Below are 14,193 nucleotides of genomic sequence, written 5' to 3'. Positions count from 1 at the left end.
AAAGGAAGTTGTATTCTCTCTGAGCACTATTATAAATTTCATGTTTGTAAGCGGTTGCACTTGTAGCCTAAATTTCACCCTTTCTATTGTTTTTTTATTACCTACTTGAAACAAATCCAGAAGTCGTGATAGTTTTTGTTTATACCAGTTTATTTGATATTTCATTACTTATTGAGAGACATAAACGATATAAATCTATAAATTTTTATTCTAATTTCAACTATATTGCCGTTCAACATAATTTGAATTCCATTTTAGGGATTCAAATTATGTTTTTGAGTTTCGGGACGACTGAGCAAGGAATGACAATTAAAAAAAAAAAAAAAAAAGTGCACACTGATAACGTATTATATTAACATGGGGCTGTCTTACCGAAATACTACGTCCGAGGTTTTAGCCAGGCAAAGTAGGTTTTCCACCATATTATCCTCTAGCCACTGCGTTATTGATCGAAGTGTATGACGTGGGAAATTAACATGTTGATGCAGATAGGGTATAATTGTCTAGAATTTCACAATAGGCATCACCATTCACGGTTCTCTGCTTATCAACCAAAGAGCCTATGCGGAACCATGACAAAAGGCTCAAACCCTTAACGCTAACCACCAAACGCCACTATGGATACATTGCACTCTGCATGAAACTGATATTTGGGCATATGCCGCATCCAGATGCATTCCTCTGATACATGGATTGCGTAATGCAATTCCTTACTCCACATTACCCTCTGCCACTGCTGGTAGGTCTGTTGCTTCCACTCAATGTACCATGACAGACATTGGCTAGAGTCTTGTGTGACAAACTGAATAGCTGTATGTGGGAATGGTGTTCAGTCCTCTGTAGATTTCAAACCTTTTCTTGCTCAAGGAACTCTGTGAAGAACGTATAATATTTTTTGGAACGCCAGTCTTGTCCATCCATTCTTTCTTATACGGAGGAACCCTGCTTGGAGACCACTGCTATATATTTTTCTTTTTGATGATGGCCTGTCCCTCTTATGAGCTCGGCAATATACTCGTATTACCATTTTTTGTTATTCTCTTCTGCACGTTTCCAACAGTTCACACTGAATAATCCATTTCCGGGCGCATGCATAAAACTAATAGATTCGTAGAAATACGGATCTTGACGTCACGACTTATAAGTGCCTGTAAGTTGCGATATTTTCATATTTATGAACGCGGAGAACTAGTTTCGTTTTTGTACGTCATCTTCAGACGCTGCTTTCATTATCCTCTCTGATGCGCGCAAATTTACATCAGTAAGGAGAACGTTTTGATTATAGCATTGACCAATAGCAAAAATTTTGCTTCAGAACTCAGTGAATTCAAAACAGTGCACTGTAAATTGTCCCAATAACATTGAGAAACTTGTAGCTTTCGAAAAATATGACCTTGATCTGCAATGTCAAATTGTTTCCTTGAGAAATTTTACGTACTTTGACGCTAATCCAAATAAACTTTTTGCCACTTGAATTATTTGGTGGTGATCATCATTTCTCAGATGGATTTAAATGTAATGAGCGAGACTAAATCCTGTTAATGTGGGATTATTGAACGTTTGAAAATAAATAAACTACAAACGTATTTCCAAAGATATTTTTAAAAATAAATAATTCATTTTCATTATATGATAAAGAGGTTCATGCAAAGGCAAACTGCATTGTATTTCGTTACTTGGTTATTTCTCTCTCTCTCAACGCTGTCTACGAAAATTACTTCTAATTTTGCTGAACATATTTTCCTAAAATATGTGCAGCAAGCAGTATTACATTCTTAGACATAAGGAACATTGTACAAAGAATGCGAAAAGTTTGCTGTAAGCGTAAATTACGTGGATTCAAGTGTACACATTGTTGATAGTGAACCCATACTCTGCTACAAAATGTGCACTGCCCATTTTTCACTATTGTGCTAGTTAGTTTCGGCTGTAATATATAAAACAGTTACGACGATGAAGTTATGTACTACTCCCTTGGGTTGCAATAGAATTTAAATGGAAATTTATACATTTATTTTGAATGTAAAGACGAAACAATCTCAATTCTGACAGATGCGCAGTTCTTGAACCGAGAACTTTCCTTTTCTGTGTATCTGCCATAATATCCAATAACCAAGTAGCAAAATGTGCACATAAACTATTGCACTGCCAGAGTTAAATACAAATTCACTATAATTAACAGTTTTATGTGAGAGTTGAAAGTTTTTATGCAAACTGGACCGCTCTCACATGACATCAGTTATTGATCTTACGAACCTAACGGCTCTTGTTCTGCTATCTGGCGAATGGACATGCGGGTAATGCGATATTCTACTATAATGATAGTGCCTTTTCCAAAGGGATATGAGTTTTCTCTTTGTCCCATGCTGCTGTTCTCTTTTACACTTTCTCCCGAAAACTGCTGCTGCCGTTTACCCGTCAAATGACCTCTGGACCGGGCCATCATTTCTTTTGTATTTGATGTGTTCCAATACATGTTGAATGACAGTGTGCATTTGATATCCAATTCAGAAATTCTGATTTTTGAAGGTTATGCTAAGTTTTTGTAATACATTTCCAGATTTAACGTATTTCTCCTGTTAAGTTCTTAGCTTTGTACTAGCTGTTTCTCAGAAGTTTAGTACACACTTATTTTATCCTGATAGGATCTCTCACACTGTACGCTTGTTGCTGATTTGTTTCATTATACATTTTGAAGTTCCTTGCACTGAGAGAAGTCTGTACTGGTTTCTTCCTCATACTACGTAATGAAATGTGTTATATGCTATTAAAACTAAATATTTATAACGGCACGAACTGCCTCCGATTTTTTGCATCACCATGTATATTCAGTGTGTGAGTAAGAGAGAGAGAGAGGGACTGAAATGCTGCTTCGTGTAGGCTCTTTCTTAGATGGCGCTACAACTGAGAATCACACTGAATGATTCCTTGTCACGTCAGCGTCCAGGTAACTGGTTGATTCGCCCGTCCTTAAACCTTGTTTTTTTTTAGTTATAATAATAATAAAAAAAAGGTTTAAGGACTTTTATAATAATAATAAAGATCAGGAAGTAGAAAAATCTTTTTTGTTCTAAAGAATTATTTAAAAATCAAAACGGCGGCGGTATTTTCATCCAATTTAGGCACGAAGTCCTATGAACGAGATAAAGCAGATAGTCATCATTGCATCCGCAAAGGTGTTTCATAACACCGAGATAAAGCAGACAAGCTTCACATCATTGCAAACATTTTTTCAAATACCCCTTTAACTGCGGATATCGTCTTTTGAAATGAAGTTCTGCAGCTATAAAACATCTCAACTATCTGTTGTCCTTGCTTTGGCACTTTTTATGCCAAACACAATTCAATAGATATTCAACAAACACTCCACAGAGACACCATTGAATAGTAACTGCCGAATTCCATGAACATATGAAAACCTCGTTTCACGAACTTGGGAGATAAATGCTCACCCTACGCACCTTCTCCCCTATCTACTGTAAACATAGATATTGATTTATCGAGTGGTGATTCACCCTTTGGTCTGAGCAAGCACTGATCCCCATCCTGTGCATCCGTATTATCGATAAGAATTTATGGCGATTGTGGCGAGACATTACATTCACACGAACGAAAATTTGCATCCCCCCGTTTGGAAAACTGTGTTGAAAATTCTCGGAGATGCGAAACCTCTACTTTGAGAGGTGTTTGTTATGGTACATTACCTCAATGATGTTTGCGCTTTCCCTTTTCCAAACGTTATACACCTTCGAAACGAGAGCTCGAGATCTGCCCGACAGTTTACACGTTTCTGCAATTGTCGCCCCAGCCAGCCGAGCCCTTACATCGGGTCTCTTTCAAATTAAGTTCGTTGCGCAACCCATGTACTAGTTTTCGTATTGTGACAATACCTTAAAGAGTAGTTCAGCTCCGATCCCCCGAACTCTTCTCGATGCGAAGTCCTCTCTCTCCCATGCCATCTGACTCGTGCACGCCAGGAAATTGAGTTGCATATACACAGTGTAAAGTTTATGTGTGCCTTGGTTATTAAATCTTTCTGTATCAAAATGACTCGGAGGTTTATTTTAAAAATTTCACAATTAACTTTAAAAACAATCTTCGAGTTAGCAGTCAGCGTATTACATCAACTGTATTGAGTAGCACCTACTCTGTAGATTTTTAGGAGTGTGAAATGTCTATTCTGTTTTCGCGTAATCATATTACACGATCACTACCAACTAAAGATTATTTCAACAATCAGCAGTCCAACTGATAAAGCATTCTGTTCTGAATGTTTATGAATTGTTTCAAAATGTGTATAAAAGTAAAGCCTGAATTATGGATGAAACAAGCTCTGATAGTTAATCAAAATTATGACCATTTCTTCGCCCCCCACACCCGCCTCATCGAACTTATTCTGTATGTTAATATACGCCACTTTACGCATTTTTTAGGCAAGCTTTTAAGCAATGCTACAGGTGTTGTCCACTACGTAAAGTTAAGGCAGGAGTTTAGCGGGGTATATAATCATAATTGCTATTTTTGTCCCGAAAATCAAAATTTGTTATATCTCTTACCTTTCTATGTATTTATTTTTATATCAGGTCTTTTTTAAAATTACGTTTGGATAAATAATCTAAATAACAATTACAAGTTATGCATTTTTTTATGATAAAATTAACAAAAAACCCAATTAAAATAAAGAAAATGGGATAATATTAATGCAAAAGATGCAGATTCACCAAATTTCTTGCAATAAATTCTACAAATATTTGTAGATCTTTTGATCTCATGAACGTTTTGTTGCTTTTCTTTGTGTTTTACACTAGACGTCTCCCTTTTCGAAGATCGACAATAATTCAACATCCATGTTGATTTTCCATTTCTGTATAACTTTCTGGAATTGCTTACTGAACCAAGATGTTCTGGAAAAAAAAGTATGTGCATGAAATGGACCTTAAAACTCATCTGGCATCCCCTAATTTTTGAAATTTATCGAGCTTATTTTCAATGATAATTTCATAAGTTGTGTCTTTTTTAAATTGTTAACATTGTTCAATTCAGTTCATAATCTCTTTTTCCAAGTGGTCATCATTCCTTCATATTGCTAATCTGAAGTTAATTTATCTTATCTGTGCCGTTCTTTTAGTTTCCCATCAAATGTACTTGTACCTTTACAAATTAAACCTAATTTGACATGAAATGGAGGTAATAGATCGTTTGTTGAATTCACCATATTTTCACACGCTCAACGCTTCTTGAACCCGATGTAAGATTGGATGTGAAGAAGTAGTACTGACTTCCTGCTCTGCTAGTGTAGTTTGATTGCTGATCGAACAACACAAATATTGAACCTTAGAGTCTCCACAGAGTAGCTAGTTATGTTCTTCATAATTAACTTCATTAAAAAGAGCGAGGTTTCAATATGCTTCTCTTAAGTTCAATTGCTTCGAATTGAACAAGAGTAAACCGAGGAGGGAACTGAATGTGCTTCGAAATGGAACAGAAGCAAAAATGTGCCTTATGAATCAGAATCGATTCCTCAAAAATTAGCTAGTCTCAAATACTAGTTTTGGAGGAATCGATGAACAGCCCCCACTCATTTATTTGATACACTGTCCTGTGCTCTAAGACGGGTATTAATCTGGAAAAACTGCTCAAGCAGAGCTTCTTGATAAAAGTATGGGATTCCTTCTTGTTGTACCTGTGAAAGAAAATGAACATTTTTTTGGAGAAGGTGAAGGTTGAGCTTGGAGTTTTGATCTCAAAATCTCTGCAGAAAATTTTGGAGAATTCAAATCTTTCCACCAAACCAAACCACCAAATATTTCAAAACCATTTCACTTATATTACCATCTTGAGAACGTTCACTGTCGCCGTATACGTTATGTTTAGATTCTGATGATAAAATTTTATTGAGAGTTTCTGGTGGCAATGATATAGGTAGATCAAGTCCTTGCATGGTGGGTCTTGTAGTAATTGGTAGATTTGGATACGAAATAGCTTTTTATTTTTTACTTTTAGTACTATAACGTTGCATTACAAAATATTTACTCCAGATCATGGAAGTAGCAAAAGGCAAAGTTTTTCTTACCTGGGCTTCCTTTCTTCAAGTGTTCAACACAAGTGTGAAGTATATGGTTTATCTTTGTTGCCATGTTTTATTCCGAAATATGCACAAATTTTTTTTTTTAAATACAGCTACCATGAATGTAGCAAAATAGATACGTACCTGCGGTTTTATACTAAATGGCATTTTACTTGGATTGTTTTGTGCAAACTTAACCTAAGCATAACTTATCCGCATAAGTTTATTATTTTAGTAGAGTATACAAAAGAAATGTGCTTTCTTTTGTATACTCAACGGCTGTAAAACCCGGAATAACTCACGGAGGGAACCCTACTCCACCTGCGATCGGCTAGCGATAGCCTCGATTGAAGATGACTTTAGAAATTCCTCCAGTCTTCAACCTGCTTACTAACGCCATCTTCCACTATGTGTTCTCAACGGTTGAGCCTTTGGTCGCTAGCCATGCTCTGTGCTCGCACGCGACCTCTCATGTATGGTCTGGCTTACTTCACTACAAAGTCTTTTAAAGTGACATTGGAACGTGAAGTCCTAGTCACAGAGCCATACAGAAAGATTGGATTCAAAGAAAGCTCCAAGTAATTCAACAACGGTCAAAAAAAGTTTCTTTAAGAAAAGTTTATTTATACTGCCTATGATAATAAATTTTAATAGTACGGTTGAGTCGCAAAAGTCCTAGTCTGGTGCAGCCACTCAGTAACATATGAAATTTACAGCTCCATTTTAAATTGCTTTGAAAGTAGCCGATATAAGAGTTCTCATTTAATCACATACTAGAATTTTCAGCCTCATCCCCCAAGGTTTGTATAGTGGCTATTTTTCTTCCAAAATGTGAGGAAGAGTTCGGTTCCCCTTTATTCCTGCTGAAATCTAGGAATACTTCCTCTTAAGATGAGAGGAATTTTTTGTTTTTTTCACACTGTGACCGAGTTATTCGATCTTGGGAAAGCGTGTTCGTAATAATAAGGCCAAATGATGCAAGATAGCTTTGGCATCTGCCAAAAAAATAAATAGAAAAATTATAAAATAAAATGAAACGTGATACTGTACTCATTCCGACATAGTAACCATCCAATTCTGTTTTGAATTTAGCCAGACGCTGCCTCTGCCACATTTTGAGACAGATTATTAGTGTTCAGCAACCCTTTGCAGTCCTCTGTTTATTTCCTGAGATTTATATTTATGCCCCTGGCTCTTGTCTCACCTACGAGGGAGAACAGATGGAACGAGGGAGTGTATAGTTTTTTCTGCCGGAAACTTAGGGTTTTTCCATCACGTGAATAGGTACATCAGCCATAGAAACAGCAATTTACAGACACAATACGCTGAAGCCTCACTGCCATGAGGCCTGAGGCCTTTATTCTTAAAAAAAAAAAAAAAAAAACCACCTGCAAACAGGCAATCGTCCACACAATATTAGTACCATCGTAACGCACGAAAATTGAGTTGAGTTGAATTGGAATATTTAACGTAAGCGCCCAGGAAGCTAAAGACATGAGGTTCTAGAGTATTCTATTGCATTTATTTCAATCCAGATTGTACTGTGCGCAGGAGAAAGAGAGCATTGCACTTCGGGAGGTGGGCTCCATTGTAGTTGGTACTCAATACTCTCAGCGATGCAACAGGCCATTGAAGTATCATATCATTCATCGGGGAGTGCATCGTAAATATTATTATTTAAATAAAACTAATATATGAAATATACGAGTATATTGCCCGTTAATAAAGTTTAAACCTGTGTTTAACTGAATAGGAAATTAATGAAGAAATGTTATAATGTGGAAGACGCTAATAAGGTATAGATTTATGTACATGTGGACAATATAATCGGAAAATCCGCGCCTAGCGAGAAAATGAAATGCATCTCTACGTGCTCATATCACGTGTTTATGTTGGTGACAGCAGGAGTCTCACCAGCAGTGGTTTACGGTGTATTTTCGACTGCAAAATAGCGAAGCGATATGGTCTAACCGATTTTGAATGCTGAAGTGAGTACAAATGCCGATATTGTCGTATCAGCAGCGATGGTAGCGCCATTCGAATCAGCAGCAAGGGTATAACAGCAATGGCTCATCGCGAGAGCAAGCAGTCGACACGAAACGTGTGGCCGGAATGGTGATTCCTGATGGCACCAAAGGTTGGTTAGAATTGTAAGGGTGCAAACAGGGCCACGCTGCCCAAATAGAATCTCGCTATGACTGCGGATTGCAGCGACAGCTAGCTTTTCCAACGCGCGATACATAAGATGTTATCCTCGACAAAACCTCGGGGGTTAGGAATAAAATCCATAACAATACACAAGTTCTCACAAAATATTAGAAGTCGGTATTGAGATTGCGTGCAAAACTGTTTACAGAAAATTTAATCATAAAATTCATAATATTAAATATTTTATTTTTATATTAGATATATAACAATAAAATAGATAATAAAAGCAATAAGATTAAGCGATTGAAATCTCACTGCCAAAGGCGACCGACCGCTTTCTTTATTAAAAACAGTTCTTACCAGCGACACAGTGACAATAAATACTAGATATTTAGGAGTATGGCATATGGTCCACTGTCACAGGATTACCTTGAGGGAGGGGGGCCAAAATCGGTGTGCTGATGGATTATTTGTACCAGCATGACCTGTCTGTCCACCCTTGCAATCACATGGATCTTCCCATGGTCCTTCAGGCTGTGGAACATGCTTTATGGATCTGTATCTTTATTAGTCCTGTATCTGCCGTTGATGAAGAATGCAGTCGTCTTTGACAGTTACAACTGTGAGCTTTAATCGTTTGATTTCGTTGCTTTTATAAAACTGGAAGTCGGGAATGGGTTCCCTTTCGATTTACATTATGTAGCTGCTACGCTGTTGATGGAGAAAACAGCAAAAAGCTTGGGGGCATTGCAGTTAGGTGCAGGCAGTGTTATGGTGAGAAGTATGGTTTGTTGGAGGACGCTGAAACTCCTGACAACAATAGACAATGTCTGGATGCTAGAATCTTATTTAAACATCGTGCGGACTAGATAACATTTCTAACAATCCCATCCTACCATGAAATTTCTAACCATCTCTACTTTTGTGGTAACTCCGTCTTCAGCAGGAGCATGCTACTCAGAATGTTTCCTAGATTTGTATTCTCTATGAAGGTATGGTTGATGCACCACTCGTTAGCCTCTCTCTCTCTCTCTGGTTTACGAAGTTTTAATTATTCTTTCTGGGAACTTAGTTTTTTAAGTCCATATGCATGCAAACCAGCCTGGAATGTGCATAATTTTTTTCAATACACGATGGATTGGTTTTATGGTCGTGGTTTCCTCTAAACTTAGATTTCTTAGTTTCATGTCAGGCCTCTTTGGATTTATTCTAATCGTCAGTATTTCATTAAAAAAATTTAATGAAAAAATTCAATGAGTCATATCAAGGAAATGCGATGGATGCTCGAGTGTTTCTAAGTTCTATCATGTCAAAAGGGTTTGTCCAACCTCCGAATCATATATTTTCATACAAGATAATGGATGAATTCTCCAACAAATGTCTTCGCTTTCGACCCTGTTAAATCTGAAGGCACGAGCTCGGCACAGCATGAGATTCTTCATCATGTTGTGCCTAGCCTGGACTGAAAACCGTCCTGGATTGAAAAATGGTATCCTTGCAATCATCGGTAGCGGTCAACATCACCTTCACCTTTGCTCAGTTCTTTACGGCGCTTTTTTGATCGCGAAGAGTCCCTGCGACTTCCATCTGTTCTCCGGAAATAAAAGAACGTTTCGGGGCTGTTGTTTTAAAAACAGGACATCTGACCTACCATACGCCGGTCTCTTGCAGATATCGACAAAACCACTCTGTAGATATAATTTGCGGGTATGAGAAAATGCCATACAAACTGGCAGTGGAAGAAGTATAATTGAAGTATACTTGAAGTATCATCAAGTATAATTGAAGAAGTATAATCAATAGCTACATTATATTTATTTATTTTATTATTATTTTTTTTTTCCAGTTGATTGTAAGATACAATCGCCCCTTGTACGGCGTACAAGCCATATTGTCATTATGTGGTTGTTTCCACTACTTCTTCGCTGCCTTCGTATATGAATCCAGCCTGTAAATATCTAAATGTATGAAGAGGTAAACTGAATTAAAATTCTCTGAAGTTAAAAGATTTTTTAATGAAGTTCTGTCAACCAGTTAAACGACTATAGTTTTAATATTGAAGGGAGAACCGTCCTGAAGTGGAGACGAGAGCAGCGTCCCCCCCCTCCCGCGCATTGACATTACTATATGTAAAATACTTATTCACATTGAAATGGAAAGGAAGCTGAATTGGCTACCTTCCTGGTCCTCGCATTGCTCTAGGTACATTTCCGACTCGGGGTTCTTTTCATGCTTATCTTTCCCTTCTTTAATTCTGTATGATATGATATCTGTATAATATCAATCGGCGCGTCACTCGCTATTCCATGATGCATTCGTGCTGCATTCTACCCCTTCTCATCAACAAAGTTAATTGTACTGCTTGCATATAGCGTCGCTACCAAAGTTATGCAGGTGAAAGGTATACGGAATGAGAGAAAGGAGTGTAGCTAACAAATCAAATGACCTTCAACGGCCAATAAAATTTATCTCTACTATACTGCAATATTAGTAAAATAATAAGAGGAGTTTGCCTCAATATAGTGCGTAGAACACTTCCGTATGATACCCTCCATAAATTAAAACGGAAAAAACGAAAAAATCGACAACTTACCGGTACATTAGAGTAAAATATAAATAATTAAATAATCAATTTAACACAATTCAAATCAATTTAAAACAATTAAAAATCAAATTAACGCAATTAAAAGAATCTAACGAAAATATTCAAAACGATTTTTAATAAATTGATTATTTAATTATTTATTTTTTACTCTAATGTACCGGTAAGTTGTCGATTTTTTCGTTTTTTCCGTTTTAATTTCTGGAGGGTATCATACGGAAGTGTTCTACGCACTATATTGAGGTAAACTCCTCTTATTATTTTACTAATATTATTATCAACGTAGAACATATTGAGTAGTACAGCTCTGATTCATACTAACTATACTGCAATATACCGAAATAGCAATGCAATTAGCAGTTATAGAAATGATTTTAGGTTATGTTTCTTTCACTGAATATACCCGATGTTGAGTATACGTCAGTCACGTGTCATTATAGTGTACGTATATTTATGAAAGCTAAACTACAGTTTATGGCATTTGAAGGAAAAGTTTATCTTTCACATTATGAAATTTTATTATAGCCCTACTTTGTTATTATTGTAACACAACTCAGCTATACTTAAAACTGCTACACGATACGCTATGTTTTTGTTTGAATGCTAGTACGTACCAATCATATGCAATTTCTGAAATTCTGGTTTTATTTTTTCCAAGTTCAAATAGCGAATTTGCCTGTAGAATAGGTAACTTTGGCTGTTTGTTTAATTCCGTTTCCTTGGTGATCACTGTTCCATTCTGATCAGTATAATGATTATTATTGGTCGTGGTTACAGTGATTTGCACACATCATTTTCCGGTAAATATATTAGAGATTGTGCCAAAATGAATTTGCACTACCGACAGGCAATAGCAGATGTCAATATTGACAGTTATTTGATCTTCATTGTACGTTATGATAGAATTTACTGTGTACAAATGACACTGGGAAAAGCTGGTACGAATTTATTCTACCTATATTCTGACAGGAATATATCCAAGTCCAAGAACGGGGCAAGAAAGTTGCATGGTTGACTCACAGCTAAGTCTGCACACCAAGACCTAAGTTATGTAGTCTGCTCATTAATCGTAATAGTGGTCCCTAAGAAGAAGAATGTGAGATTTCATTACTCTTCGTTGTAAAAGATCCTTTAAACAATCAAATAATTTAATGCCCAGTTAATTTTACTTCCTGTGCAGATGATAAAATATCTCTGGCTCTCAGTTTCCGTTATTTTTTGAAAGCATTCTCTCAGAATGACCGCTTTGTCCATCGTCTATGTCTTCATGTCAGATGGCCATAAAGATGTTTGAAATTCATTTCTGCGATTGCTGGGAGATGACAGCCACTCAAGGAGCAGGCTTGCTGGAATCATTCAAGTGTACTTCGTGCGTAGGCGAACGTTCAATAATGTTAAGGGAGAATGGCTATTCATAAAACACTTCCGCTGTCCGACTTAAATGTAATCAAGGACTGTGGGGTATTGGCAGCATTTCATTATTCTCATTTTTAAAAGAAATTTATCTTTAATGTATTTGTTGAGAATTTCCCACTTAATTGAACAAAGTAATTGAAAGATTAATTTGTGTTAATACATCCTGTACACTTGGATAAAATATCACGGCGATTTAAGTTTATGAATTTAAACGGGTGTGATATTTTATCCTTTAAAATAAAAGAAATTGGTGTTTTTTTTTATTCCTAAATATTTTATTTTAATATTTAATATTTAATATCCCACAACGCGTATTTCGTGTTCAATATCCACTCCTATTCAGCTTTTCTTTTGAGATGATAACAACATCGAAACAGCTAGCTGTACGAGGAAATGTTGTTACGTATCAAAAGAAGTGATACTTCTTGTATGGGAAGTAAGTGCTTTATTTATTTTTAGCAATATCAGAGCAACTCATAATGACGGTGCTGTGGGAAAAGTTACATTGCGGAGGAACTTCTCTTTATTATTAATATATGAATTTCTTCTTTTAAATTTGATTTCATTGATTATAATTAATATGTTTTGTACTGTGATAGGTATGTTCATACATTTGTATACCATGTGATTATTGTTGTGTTATAAAATAACCAAATTAATATAACGTGAGTGTCTTCTCCATTGACAAGAAATTCTAAATGTTCATTGAGTGTGTGCATTTCTGTTATGTTTATAAATATTATGTAACGTTCATTAATTTATTTACGGGATATTTGTATAGTTATTGATAATATTGTGATCTGTATTCCATGTTAGAAATCTATTTGTATACAATGTTTCCTACCACTGATGGCTTTTATCGCTGTGTTTACAGAAACTTATGGATCAAGTGTCTCACTACAGAGGACTCGTGAGTGCAATATATATCTCCACCCTACCTGTTAGTAGCGTTACAGTACTGGTAACACACGAAGGTCACCATATGTTACATGTCTGGCTAGTTACTTTCGATAGGTTTGCTCTTCCGTTCTCTTTCCACGGTTGGCAGCCAAAACTGCAGAATAAGAAACTGATTCATTATAGATTACAAATAGAAGAAGCCGTTATTCTCCTTATAGGATATCTCCATGAGGCAAAATTCATATTTAGGTATACTGTTTTTTTTTTTTTTTTACTTCGGACTGCGCTGTTATTTTAGAAACCAGATGGTGATTTATCGTCATCTCTTGTAGCTATACACTTTCTGTGCTTGTAAGTGCATGTCATTTTGTCAAAAAGTTGACAACATTGTATTAAAAAAACCCTTATACGATCCAAATTCAGCATTATAGTACTTTCTGTAATCTTCTTAAACATTAGGCTTAAAAAACATAAAACTTATCTTTTTAAATACACTAGCAGGAAAGCGAAAAATTCAAATTACGTAAATAGCGGTTTAAAATTTCAGTAAACAAGTTCAAGAAACAAAAAAATGAAGGAGCTATTTTTAATGCACGTTGATATATGTTTGTAACACAACGCATCATTCCTAGACAACCGAATTGGCCATATCTTTCCACATGTCGTTACTGACTCCGAAACATTTTTTTGTAAATACGTGATTCATGTGTGAGGGCATCGTGTTTGAGCTCGTGTACATTTGCCCACCACTTGGTCAACGCCTGAACGACCTCCGCTCTTCAAATAGGCAGTTGCAAATAGTCAGCGCAAGAAAGGGGATGAAAGAAGAAAACCGGTATTAGCAGATTTTTTTTTTTTTTTCATTTTTCCTTGCTACTAGATGCCCGTATTGAGTGTACTTATGGCTTTTTCTTTAGTGACATGTATACTCTGCAGCTGGCTGCCATCTGCTGCCCATAAGTGTATTATGCATCTAAATGCACGCACACCGGATGAACACATTGTTTCATAGATGCGCCTGCGTTTGTTTATTTGCTGAAACAAAAGCAGTGATTGGTGC

General features: G+C 36.3%; 1 protein-coding gene across 2 annotated transcripts in view; it reads left to right on the top strand.

The window, feature by feature from the left end:
• Window positions 1-14,193, top strand: part of LOC150087122 (pre-B-cell leukemia transcription factor 1-like) — a 591,592-nt gene that overhangs the window by 539,629 nt on the left and 37,770 nt on the right. The window contains exon 5 of one of the 2 annotated variants that reach the window (XM_090372972.1): window positions 13,108-13,143. The exons of the other annotated variant lie outside the window; for it this stretch is intronic. Within the exon in view, the coding sequence (XP_090229098.1) occupies window positions 13,108-13,143 (36 nt within the window). The remainder of the gene's footprint in view (window positions 1-13,107; window positions 13,144-14,193) is intronic. 2 annotated transcript variants of the gene reach the window in all.

The sequence above is a fragment of the Mastigoproctus giganteus genome, chromosome 4 (genome assembly GCF_048544385.1).
Source record: "Mastigoproctus giganteus isolate SK-2022 chromosome 4, ASM4854438v1, whole genome shotgun sequence".
NCBI lineage: Eukaryota > Metazoa > Arthropoda > Arachnida > Uropygi > Thelyphonidae > Mastigoproctus > Mastigoproctus giganteus.
This window is presented reverse-complemented; position numbering and strand designations above follow the sequence as displayed.